At 36.7% G+C, this 12,972-nt stretch overlaps 1 protein-coding gene across 1 annotated transcript; it reads left to right on the top strand.

Moving 5' to 3' along the window:
* Nucleotides 1–9,087: 9,087 nt before the first annotated feature.
* On the top strand, nt 9,088–10,380 carry LOC116104846. Its single transcript, XM_031391270.1, has 5 exons — nt 9,088–9,246; nt 9,409–9,486; nt 9,651–9,806; nt 9,934–10,086; nt 10,203–10,380. The coding sequence occupies exons 1-5, from the start codon at nt 9,088–9,090 to the stop codon at nt 10,311–10,313; spliced, it is 657 nt and encodes a 218-aa protein (XP_031247130.1). The 3' UTR covers nt 10,314–10,380.
* Nucleotides 10,381–12,972: the final 2,592 nt, after the last annotated feature.

Here is a 12,972-nt window from a genome sequence, read left to right as displayed (position 1 = left end):
AGATGCACATGCAGTAATGCAAAGAAATGCATTTTCTTTTCTTCTTTTCTTTTTCTTATTCTGTTTCTTTTCTTTCTCTATGTTTCTTTCTCTCTATTTCTTTTCTTTCTTTCTATTCCTTTCTTTCTTGCTTTCTCTTTTCTTTTCTTGCTTGCTCATGCTTTCTCATTCTTATTCTTATTCTTCTTCTTTTTTATTCTTTCTTATTCTTTGCCGATAGAACTCAATTGATGGATGGATTGGAACACTGGCCGTGTGAGTGAGTACAGTCCTCATCTACATGCACTCTTGTGGACTGCACAAATTCTTTATTCTTCTTAGGCCACTCAATTAAGGTGGCGTGCATGTAGGAACTTCTTCTTGGTATAGCCCTCATCCACATACACTCTTACGGGCCGTACAAATTCTTCTTCTTCTTAGGCCGCTCACTTAAGGCTGCGTGTATGTGGGAATTTCTTCTTCTTGTCACCCACGGGTTCCCCATCGCAACAACCTATTCTTTTCTCTTCTTTAGCACTTTTCTTTCTTTTATTTCCTTAGTGCTTTTTTTTCTTTCTCTTTATTCTTAAAATTCTTTATTCTTTCTTTAAAGTCTTATACATATGCAAATATATGCATGTGGATGGCTCATGCTTATAATTCTTTCTAAGTGCAAACATGTAATGCAAATATGTAATGTTGCACAAAGTAAGGTTTTCTCTACTCATACATGCACTTCTCTTAGGCATTTCATCAAACAACATGCATGCATACCCAAATACTATCTTTGGTAAATTTCTACTTCTTTCTTAAACCATCCATTCTTGGAGTAAAACTCCTCTATAACAAAGTTAAACCTGGCCAGGAAACACACTTCAAATATTCTACTCAAATTCTTTCTAAATTCAACCAAACTACACTTGGTCACCATAATATCAACTCCACTTCTCATGGCTTAATTCTACTCATCAAAAGCCATCTACTCATCAAAAACATCATTCTCAACAATCAATCTCAAAATTATAAGCATATACATGCATATAAAATCTCTACACAAATTGATTACTTGAAGCTTAGCTTGGGTTAGATTTACTTACCTTATGCTTGAGTAAGTCCACAGAATCTCTCTATCATTGGTAGACTTGTTCTTTCTCTCAAACCCTAAGCATAAACTTTATAAGAATTCAACACTTACACAAATCAATCTCATATTTATAACAAGAATCCTTACCTTTTGATGCTTAGGATCAAATCTCTATCAAAATCCAACCAAAAGCCCTTAAATCTTCCTTGGGAATTTAATGAAAAGATGAGAGAGAAATTGAGAGTGGAAGTGGTGTGTAGGGTGTAGCGAATGGGAGGGTTTGTAAAACTAAACCCTTAATATCTCATATAAATACACATTCTTTCCCATTTTGCCCTTACACTTTCTTAAAAATTCCATCTTTGCCCTTTAATTCTTTACAAATACATCCCTATTTCCAATGTATACTCTATGAAATTTTCTTACTTTTCACTCCCCACTTTTCCTACTAATTAGGGGTAGAATGGTCACTTTACCCCTATGGAAAAATCCTCTAGAAACTTCCCAAGAAATTCAGCCAGCTCTTTGCCCCGGCGAAGATTTTTCTTCGCCTCGATGAAAAATTACAGAGCATACATCACAGTGGCGAGGCTTATTCTTCGCCCCGGCGAAGTCTGTAATTCTCTAATTTCACCAATCCTTCACCAAATTTAGGGCAACCAAGCATTATTCACAATATACAAACTTAACCAACGACAAACAAACAACATTAAGGGCCAATAAGCATATATAAATGACATACCTCAAAGTGGGCGTTACAATAGATGTTTAGTTACAAGAATTATTGTTTTGATTCAAAAATTATTGTTTTGATTTCTTATTTTATAATTCATGTTTTAGTAGTATTAAGATTTCAATTCATTATTTTAGTAGTATTGGGATAGTACGGAAATGAATATCAAAGAGTCATTACAAAATTGAGTGATCAGATTTGGCAACTTTATTACACTAATCAAACAGATGTTAATGTCTTTCTCAATCATCCAAATGAGCAACAAGTCGTGTATGTTTTAACTGAAGAAGAAATCATTAGTGGAATTAGACAAGAAGAGGAAGGATATAATCCTAAGGATGATAATATGAAAATACCATAAGTTTCGTGTCAAGAAACTCTAAACATGTTTGAGAGCTAGAAATATAAAAGATGTGATAACAACTTTAGATAAATATTTTATTTCATTTTAAACCTTTAATGTAACATAGAATATACTTTTTGCAATATACATATAATTATTCCTATATAGAGGCAAGTTCCTTAGGACGGAACCTAGAAAAATTATAACTTATTACAACGTAAAATTTATTCTTATTTATAATTGGCCCAAGTTGGGGCCAACATTTTTTATGACTATATAGAGATTATTCCTATATAGAGTACGACTATAGAGAGGTTCTAGTTCTACTATATATGAGAAATATATAGTAGAACCTCTCTATAGTCATAATGTTGGAACCAACTAAATTTATTATTATGAGGAGGTTATAACTTAATAAAGGTGTAGTTACAAGAATTATTGTTTTAATTTCTTATTTTATAATTTATGTTTTAGTAGTATTAGGATTTCAATTTATTGTTTTAGTAGCATTAGATCAATAGTACGGAAATGGATATCAAAGAGTCGTTGTAGAATTGAGTGATCAGATTCAACATCTTCACTACACTAATCAAATAGATATTATTGTCTTCTTTAATCATCCAAATGAGTACAAGTCGTGTATGCTTTAATTGAAGAAGAAATCATTACTGGAATTAGACAATAAGAGGAATGAGATAATTCTGAGGACTTTTGGTACATAAATACCAAAAGTTTTGTGCCAATGGGCTCTAAACATGCGTAAGAAACTAGAAATACTTTGACTTCAACAAGAAGGTTTTCATGTTGGCAACTTATTATGTACCCACAAGATATATATATATATATATATATAGAGAGAGAGAGAGAGAGAGAGGCAAGTTACTTAAGACAGGACTTAGAAAAATTATAACTTATTACAATGTGAAATTTATTCTTATTTATAATTGGCTCAATTTGATACCAGAATTTTTTATTACTACATAAAGGTTATTCGTATATAGAATATCACTATAGAGAGGTTCTACTGTATATATCTTTTAAAAAATATTATTGGGATTAGAAAGAGATTTTAATGGGGTTTAAATAACACCACTCAATAATTAATTGTCTCTATAACATTGTTATATGTGGCAATATGATATGATGAAATGGAAAGATCAAAAAAAAAAAAAAAAAAATGTTGAAAATAGATATCATTATTAGAGAGAAACTGGGTGTATGAAATTGTTTCCATGGAGTGGTGAGTAATGATCAAAAGCAACTTTGCATAATAGTATAAATTCAAATATAATACGCACTAATGAAAAGACTAAAACAAGGTTTAGTAAGCAAAAAGACAAAAATGTCCTCGTCATATTTCATGAAAGCATTTTCAACCAATTCTCTCTTTGTGTTTGGCACACTATTTTTACACTATCCTATTCTAAAAAATGAAAAATGCATTTGTTTTAATATTCTTCAAAATCCAATCTTATTTTATGCAACTCAAAACATTAACAATTACCTTTCTCAACAAAAGTTTTAAAATTAACAAAAACACCCCACACCCACCCAAGCTACTATCACCCACCAACAGCCACCGTCGCTGCCACCGTTGGTCGTCGCTGCTGTAACGACGCACGACTGATTGAATCTGGTTGATCATGTCATGGATCTGGCCGAAAACTGTTAGATCTATGACCAAAGATCTACGACGGTCATATCTTGACCGTTGTTGAAAAAAATTAACAAAATAAAATAAATTTTCCTCTGTCTAAATGATTAAGTTCCACAGGAAAAGACCAACTACGTCAACCATAACACTTCGACTTTTTTTATCCTTTTACTAACTTCAATAATCTGAAAGACAATCTAAACAATCTTTTAGATTCTTACACAAAACAAATGGTTATGTTGAAATCAAATGAACCTTTAATAATACAAACTAATTTATGCAGGTTTTAGTATTTAGTATGAATATTAAGTACACTGTAAATTGTTAGAATAAATTTTATAGATATTCAAAGGCAAACTGTTAAAGTGTGAATCTATTTTGGAGAGCTTGAAGTTGTCATTGGCAGAAGTGGGAAGCTACAGCAAAGTGACGAAGGAAAAAGAGATGACCGATCGCTGCAGCGACAGAACTGGTTGCTGCAGCGAGCGCTGAAAAGCAGCGCTTAACGTGAAGAAGAACGACAGCCGCGGCGATGGATATGGTGGCCGCGGCAAGCGTTTTGGACCGCAAAAAGTTTCGGCTTTATTCTTTTTCCTGTTTTCTAGTATTCTAGTTTTAGAATAACTCTTATTCATAAGAGATTTGGTTGAGTCAAATTAGGGAAGTAGAATTTGATTAGGAATATTAGTTCATAAGAGTTTTGCTTGTATCTAACTAGGAAAGTAGAATCTGTTTTGAAGTAGAAGTAGTATTTCCTTTGTTGTATAAAAGTAGTTAAACATTAATGAAAAATTATGAGAGTTCATTGTTTCCTTCAGTAAAAGTGTTAACGTTATTGCTTCCAATTCCAACAATTGGTATCAAAGCGAAGTTTTCTTAAGGGATCTGTGGAAGGGTTCTTAAGAGGGAGAGCAAATACACTTGAGAGAGAAGAGAATCTGAAAAGAAGATGGCTCCATCATACTCAATGCCACCAATTCCTATATTTACAGGTAATCTCTACCATATTTGGAAGGTGAAGATGCGGGGGTTTCTACAGGCTGCTGATTTGTGGGAAGTCACCAAGACAGGAGGAGACTTTCAAGAACTGCCAGAGGATCCAACGATCGCTCAAATGGAGTTACAAAAGGCAGCAGATAGGAAGAGAGCAAGGGCTCTGTCATACCTGTAATCGGCTGTGAGTGAAGACATCTTTATGAAGATCATTGCCTGCGCTACCGCAAAAGAGATTTGGGATAAGTTGCAGACAGAGTATCAAGGTTCTGAGAAGACAAGGAACATGAAGATAGTCACGTTGAAGCGGCAACTCGATAGTATGAGGATGTCAGAGACGGAAAGTGTATCACAATATTCTGATACGCTAATGAAGATTGTGAATGAAATCAGAATCTTGGGCGAAATTCTTCCAGAGGAGAGGTTAGTCGAAAAAGTTCTGGTGAGTGTGCCAGAAAAGTTCGAGTCCAAGATTTCGTCTCTTGAAGATTCCAGGGATATTGAATCAATGTCAATGGCTAACTTGATAAGTGCTCTTGAAGCACAAGAACAAAGGAGGAAGATGAGGAATGAGAGCGGGTTAGAAGTTGCTTTTCAAACAAAGGTTGTGATCAAAACCAAATTTCAGAGAAATGGGAAAAACTCTGGTAAGGGCAAGGGAGATGGTAAGAAGAAAGGTCAAATCCTTTGTAATTATTGCAAGCAGAATGGTCATGCGGAAGCTGATTGTTATAAAAAGAAGAGAGATTCCTTAAAGACATGCTGGTCCTACAGTAAACCTGGTCACTTGGAGAAAGATTATGATCAAAAGAAGAACCAACATCAAGCACAATCCAGTCAATCACAACAGCAACAAGTAAATTTTGCAGAAGATGAAGATGAAGAAGAGTTATTGTTTACCGCTTTGATGGTAGATGTTCAACAACAAGAAAGCTTTTGGTTTATCGATAGTGGATGCACTCAGCATATGACTGGCAAGGGAGAAATATTCACGCATTTGGAAGACATGAAAGGGATGGTCAAACTTGGCAATGGAGATAGAGTTTCAATCAAGGGAAAGGGCACCATAGCTGTACCAACAACAAAAGGTATTAAATCTATCACTGATGTTCTTTTAGTACCTGACTTAGATCAAAATTTATTGAGTGTGGGTCAATTAATGCAAAAGGGTTTTAGGCTTGAATTTGCTGATAATAAATGTGAGATAAAAGATCCTAGTGGGGTAGAGTTTATGTGTGTGCCTATGAAAAACAGGAGTTTTGTAGTAAATTGGAGCTCTATGGATGTCAAAGCTTTTAGTAGTAGGGAGGAGAATGAGTCATTGTTATGGCATAAACGATTGGGGCACTTCAACCTCAATTCAATCAAAATCGCTGTAGATAAAAATATGGTGAAAGATGTTCCTACTATTGGGGTTTGTAATGAGGTGTGTGAAAGTTTTCAAATAGGGAAGCAACATAGAGTACCTTTTCCAAGTTCAGCAACTTGGAGAGCCAAAAAGAGGTTAGAATTGGTTCACTCAGATTTATGTGGACCAATGAAGACGCCGTCCCTAAATGGAGGTAGATATTTTCTTTTGTTCATTGATGATGCAACAAGGATGACGTGGATATACTTTTTGAAGTTAAAATCTGACGTGTTTGGTGTGTTTAGGAGTTTCAAAGCAATGGTGGAAACCCAAAGTGGAACCTCTTTAAAATGTTTGAGGACTGACAATGGCAAAGAATTTTCTTCTACCGAATTTGACTCTTTTTGTGCAGATAATGGAGTTCAACGTCAATATACAGTGAGCTATTCCCCACAACAAAATGGGGTAGCCGAAAGGAAAAATAGGACTGTCATGGAGATGGCTCGTTGCTTGTTGGCTGAAAAAAAATTGCCTAAGGAGTTTTGGGCTGAAGCTGCGAATACCACAATTTATTTACTAAATAGATTGCCTACAAAAGCTGTAGAGAACAAAACACCTTGTGAAGCTTGGAGTGGAGTAAAACCATCGCTCAAACACATTAGAGTGTTTGGTTGTGTTTGCTACATGGGGATTCCTGAAGTGAAGAGAAGCAAGCTTGATGAGAAAGCAGAAAAGGTACTGTTCATGGGATATAGCAGCCAAGCAAAAGGATACAGGGTGTATAATCCAAATTCGAAGAAGATCTCAGTGAGTAGAGATGTGGTGTTTGACGAAGAAGCATCATGGAGTTGGAAGCAACAAAAGGAGGAGCAAGTTGAAGAGTCCTTAGAGGAAAACATTGAAGAAAATGAAGAGGTGGATGATGTGGGAGTGAGAGGTACTAGATCACTTGATGATATCTATCAAAGATGTAATAGTGCCATGTTAGAACCAACATCGTTTGATGAAGCATGCCTGAGCAAAGGATGGATAAATGCAATGGAAGTAGAGATTGCTATGATTGAAAAAAACAAGACATGGGAGCTTGCTGATGAACCAAAAGAAAAAAAAGTGATTGGTGTGAAATGGGTGTATAGAACTAAGCTGAATCCAGATGGGACGATACAAAAGTTGAAAGCTAGATTAGTTATGAAGGGTTATTCGCAAATGGCTGGAGTGGATTATTTTGATACGTTTGCGCCGGTTGCTAGACCAGACACCGTAAGGCTTTTGATTGCCTTAGCTGCCCAAAGGAAATGGGAGATACTTCATCTAGATGTCAAGTCAGCCTTTCTTAATGGTTGGTTTGAGGAGGAGATTTATGTGCAACAACCTGAGGGGTTTGTCGTCCATGGAAAAGAGGAAAAGGTGTACAAGTTGCGAAAGGCTCTATGTGGGTTGAAACAAGCGCCAAGAGCGTGGTATAGCCGAATTGATTCTTGGTTTGAGGGTCAAGGATTTAGGAGGAGTATGAATGATGCAACGTTGTACGTGAAAGGCAAAGGTGGAGGAACCTTAATTGTCTCACTTTATGTGGATGACTTGTTAATAACGGGCAATGAAAAGAAGGAAATTCAAGACTTCAAACGAAGCTTGATGAAGGAATTTGAGATGAGTGACTTGGGAAGAATGAACTACTTCTTAGGTCTAGAGGTGAACCAAGTGGAAGATGGTTTTTTCATATGTCAAAAGAAGTATGCTCAAGGAATTCTTGAGAAATTTAAAATGGAGTATAGCAAACCTACAGCAACTCCTCTGGTATTGAACTTAAAACTCATGAAAGCTGATGGGAAGAAAAAGGCTAATGGTAGAAGCTATAGAAGCTTGGTTGGGAGCTTAATGTACTTGACGGCAACGAGACCGGATATAGTATTTGCAACTAATATTTTATCTAGATTTATGCAGGAACCAAGCGAAGAACACCTCACTGCTGGGAAGAGAGTTCTAAGGTACCTAAAAGGAACCAAGGACCATGGAGTATGGTTCAAAAGAATTAAGGAGGAGAGGCTAAAAGGATTTGTTGATAGCGACTGGGCTGGAAGTGTTGACGATATGAAAAGCACTACTGGATACTGCTTTACACTTGGTTCTGAAGTATTCTGTTGGAGCTCAAAGAAACAAGAGATTGTGGCGCAAAGCACGGCAGAAGCCGAATATGTCGCCGCAGCAGCTGCCACTAATCAAGCAATTTGGATCCGAAAGTTAATGAAAGACTTGGAAGAGGAGCAAATGGATGCAACGGTAATTGCATGTGACAATAAATCCACTATCTCTATTGCAGAAAATCCGGTCCAACATGGAAGAACCAAGCACATCAACATAAAGTACCATGCTGTTCGTGAAGCTGAAAAATCAAAGGAAATCAAGCTGGAGTATTGTTGCTCTGAAGTTCAAGCAGCTGATATCTTCACTAAGATTTTGCCAAAATCAAGATTTGAAATGTTGAAGAACTTGCTTGGGATGGGCACAAAAAAGGTTCAAGGAAGAGTGTTAAAGTGTGAACCTATTTTGGAGAGCTTGAAGTTGTCATTGGCAGAAGTGGGAAGCTACAGCAAAGTGATGAAGGAAAAGGAGATGACCGATCGCTGCAGCGACAGAACTGGTCGCTGCTGCGAGTGCTGAAAAGCAGCGCTTAACGTGAAGAAGAACGACAGCCGCGGCGAGGGAGATGGTGGCCGCGGTGAGCGTTTTGGACCGCAAAAAGTTCCAGCTTTATTCTTTTTCCTGTTTTCTAGTATTCTAGTTTTAGAATAACTCTTATTCATAAGAGATTTGGTTGAGTCAAATTAGGGAAGTAGAACTTGATTAGGAATATTAGTTCATAAGAGTTTTGCTTGTATCTAACTAGGAAAGTAGAATCTGTTTTGAAGTAGAAGTAGTATTTCCTTTGTTGTATAAAAGTAGTTAAACATTAATGAAAAATTATGATAGTTCATTGTTTCCTTCAGTAAAAGTGTTAAAGTTATTGCTTCCAATTCCAACAGCTTCGCAGGGTTACTTTTCGCCTGTGGTTGTTAAATATGCAAGCAATCATCAGGAAAAGCTTAAGGATCTAGTTCTACTCAATCCTCCAGTATGCATCTCCTGAAACTTAACCATTCAGTTGCTGAATTTCCTTCAACAATAACTCATTCTATTAGTTGTGATGCTATTAATTGCATTCAGTAACAACTGAATGATGGTGGATTTTTAGAATGAAGACAACTAACATATGCTCCTTCCTGGTTTACTTAAGCTAACAGAAAAACATGCCAACCTTCCGTCAACCTTGTCCATCTTTAGCAACTTTTTGCTCGGTGAAATTTTTTCCCAGGTGAGCAGATTCCATTATAATTTTATTGAAACATGAGATGTTTGTATGTGTGTGTGCACAAGTTTGTTTGTGTTTCAAGCACATGTACTTATTTCACTGTCAATTTACTTGTCCTCGAGTACAACTATTGATATCCTTAATGACTTTCTTCTGTGCCTAAATAGGATCCACTAAGGGCCAGTGATAAAGCCTTGACGAGCTCCGGTCCTTATAAAATGAAAGAAGATGATGCAATGGTTTATAGAAGACCTTATCTCACTTCTGGTTCTGCAGGGTTCGCATTGAATGCCATTAGTCGAGTGATGAAGAAGGAGCTAAAGGTGAATCTAATTTATTTTCTGCTAATTTTCTCTACTTATCGATTATTTATTCACCCTTTGTGTTTCGTAAGATTACTTGCTAGAGGTTTTTCTGTTGACTTTATTCTGTGGATTCTTTACCTCACAGAAATATGTGAAAGAAACCCAGACAATACTCATGGATAAAAGTTGGAAAGTTCAAACAACAATATGCTGGGGTCAGAGAGTCCGTTGGTTGAACTACGATGGAGTCGAAGATTTATGCAAGGATTCAAATCATAAGCTAATCGAACTTCCAATGGTATAAACTGCAATCTCTACTTCATTTAAAGATATTGGAGAAAGTTTTAGTCGTTAAGGTCTTCTATGATGCTGGCAAAAAATGCACTAATGTCATATGTTGCATTGTGCAAGCAAGGCATCATGTACAAGAAGATTGCGGCAAAGAAATTGGACAAATTATTTCTGCAGTTTTTAGCAAAAGGAGATGAAATAAAAATATTCTATTCTATAGGTGTTTATGGGTAACTCATTCTACCAAATTTAATTTGAATTTCTTTGACATTAAACTAAGTCAAGAGATATATGAATTGTATCAGACTCTCTCTCTTTCATTTTTCATTTTATCTTGAGATTGATCAATCTTGTTGGGTATCACAAAATATTGCGACATGAAAGTTCAATGAAGACTCGATATTTCCATTCATAATGAATAAATTGTCTAGCCCTTGCAAAATGAATCGGGCTATAGTTATACAAGATTTGATAGAATAAAAGTGTTGAAACTGGTGATATTTTGCTAGAAATACAGAAAATTCAATTAACATTTTGAAAAACTTTTCTGGCCCCAAAAGCTTCACGTTTACTGTTTTGGTTGTAGTTGGTGGAGCTGTTGTCCTAATGCATTTTGTGATATGTTTAGCTGAGCTTAACTGTAATTAAGACTTGTATTTGAAAGACATAGTTGCATTAGTTGTAAGTGTTTAGTTTAGATTCAAATTTGTAAAATATCCACTGCATTAGGTGAAAATAATGGAATGACTTTGTGTATAAATTACCCTTGTTTTTTGAATGCAAAACAGAACACTAATTGCTGTAGCCATCTCTCTCTACTCTCTAGCAAAACCAACAATTGGTATCAGAGCCGTCATTGATCTTAAAGGGCCTGAAACACTCATCTCCTCATATCCATCTTCTCAACCCCTTTCATGATAACTTCAGTATCAAACTCTAGACAACCTGATTCAATGGCACAACATATGACTTCTCTTACTCCTCTAGTCTTCAATGGTGAACAATACCACATGTGGGCTGTTAACATGAACGCATTCCTTCGAGGCCAAGGCTTGTGGCAATATGTAGAAGAAAATAGGCAACCAACACAGTTGGGACCAAAACTCACCTTGAATAAGATCAGGATACATGAAGAAGAAGCTGCCAAGGCTTCGAAAGCTTTGTCTCACATCCATGCAGCTGTAATAGTTCTTGTATTTACAAGGATTATGGCGTGTGAAACACCAAAAGAAGCTTGGGATAAGTTGAGAGAGGAGTTCATGGGAAGTGACACAACAAGAGGTATGCAAGTGTTGAACTTGAGAAGGGAGTTCGAAATGTTGAGAATGCCAGAATTTGAGAAGGTAAAGGAGTATGTTGACAGGTTGATGAGTATAGTCAACAAGATTAGGCTGCTTGGAGTGGAGTTGATAGATAGCAGGATTGTTGAGAAGGTTTTGGAGAGCTTGCCCGAAAGGTTTGAGTCCAAAATCTCTTCTCTTGAGGGCTCGAAGGACTTGTCTCAGATCACTCTCACTGAGCCAGTCCATGCTTTACAAGCTCAAGAGCAAAGGAGACTCCCAAGACAAGAAGATGTAAGTAAAGGTGCTTTGATGGTAGGTCACAAAGGAAAGTTTATGCAGGGAGGTAGTAAGAAGAATGTTGGAGACAATAAGGGGAAGGAAATGGCCAAAAATCAGTGGAACAAATTAGGTTGGATGAAGGATTATCCACCTTGCTCTCACTGTAAGAAGAAGAGCCATTTCAAGGAAAGGTATTGGTTTAGGCTAGGAATCTAATGTCTGGCCTACAAGTAGTTTGGCCACATTAAGAGAGTCTGCAAAAACAAAGGAGAATCATCCCAACAGCAAGCACAAATCATTGAGGATCAGCAGCAAAGCCAAGAATCTGAGTTTACAATGAGACCTAGTTGGTTGATATTAGCTGCACCAACCACATGACATCAAACTTGCAAGGTTTCATCTGCTTGGATAAGACATACCAGTCTAGAGTCAAGATTTGGAATGGAGAGTTTGTGGATGTCAAGGGTAGAGGTGATGTAGCTGTGCAAACTCAATCAGGTACCACGCTGATTCCTAATGTCCCTTATGTTCCAGAAAAAAGCCAAAGCTTGCTTAGTGTAAGACAAATGTTAGAAAGAAAATATGTCTTGCATTTCCAAGAACAGACCTTCAAAATTCTAGACAGTGAGGGCTATGAACTTATGAAGTTTAGGATGAAGGGAAAAAGCTTCTCTATTGAATGGAAAAAATCAGAATTTAGAGCTCATAGTGCTAAGGTAGATGAATTTAAACTATGGCATAAAAGGTTTGGCAATTTTCATTACCATGGCCTCAAAGAAATTCGGACCAAAAGGTTGGTCCATAATCTGCATGAGATTGAAGAAACCAAGGCTGTATGCCTTGCTTGTCAACTTGGCAAGTTGAGCAGGTAGCCCTTTCCTATGAACAAAGCTTGGAGAGCTGTTGAGAAACTCCACCTCATCTACAAAGATGTATGTGGATCTATGCAAACACCTTTATTGAATGGGAGAAAATATTTTGTCTTATTCATGGATGATTGATCTAGGATGTGTTGGGTGTATTTCTTGAAACAAAAGAATGAAGTGGCTACTGTGTTTGGGAGGTTTAAGCTGCAAGTTGAAAACCAAACTGGTTTAAGCATTAAAACCATGAGGAGTGACAATGGGACTGAGCATACTTTAAGTGAGTTTGAAATAATCTGCAAAGAAGTTGGAATTAAGCATCAATTCAGCAGTCCCTATACTCCATAACAGAATGGAGTTAGTGAGAGGAAGAATAGGACTATTATGGAGATGGCAAGATGCATCGTTGTTGAGAAGAGATTGCCGAAATCCTTTTGGGCAGAGGCTACCAACACTGCAATCTATCTA

Source organism: Pistacia vera, unplaced genomic scaffold, assembly GCF_008641045.1.
Source record: "Pistacia vera cultivar Batoury unplaced genomic scaffold, PisVer_v2 Contig487, whole genome shotgun sequence".
In the NCBI taxonomy this organism is placed as follows: Eukaryota; Viridiplantae; Streptophyta; class Magnoliopsida; order Sapindales; family Anacardiaceae; genus Pistacia; species Pistacia vera.
Note: the sequence above shows the minus strand (reverse complement) of the source record. Positions and strands in the feature narration are given on the sequence as shown.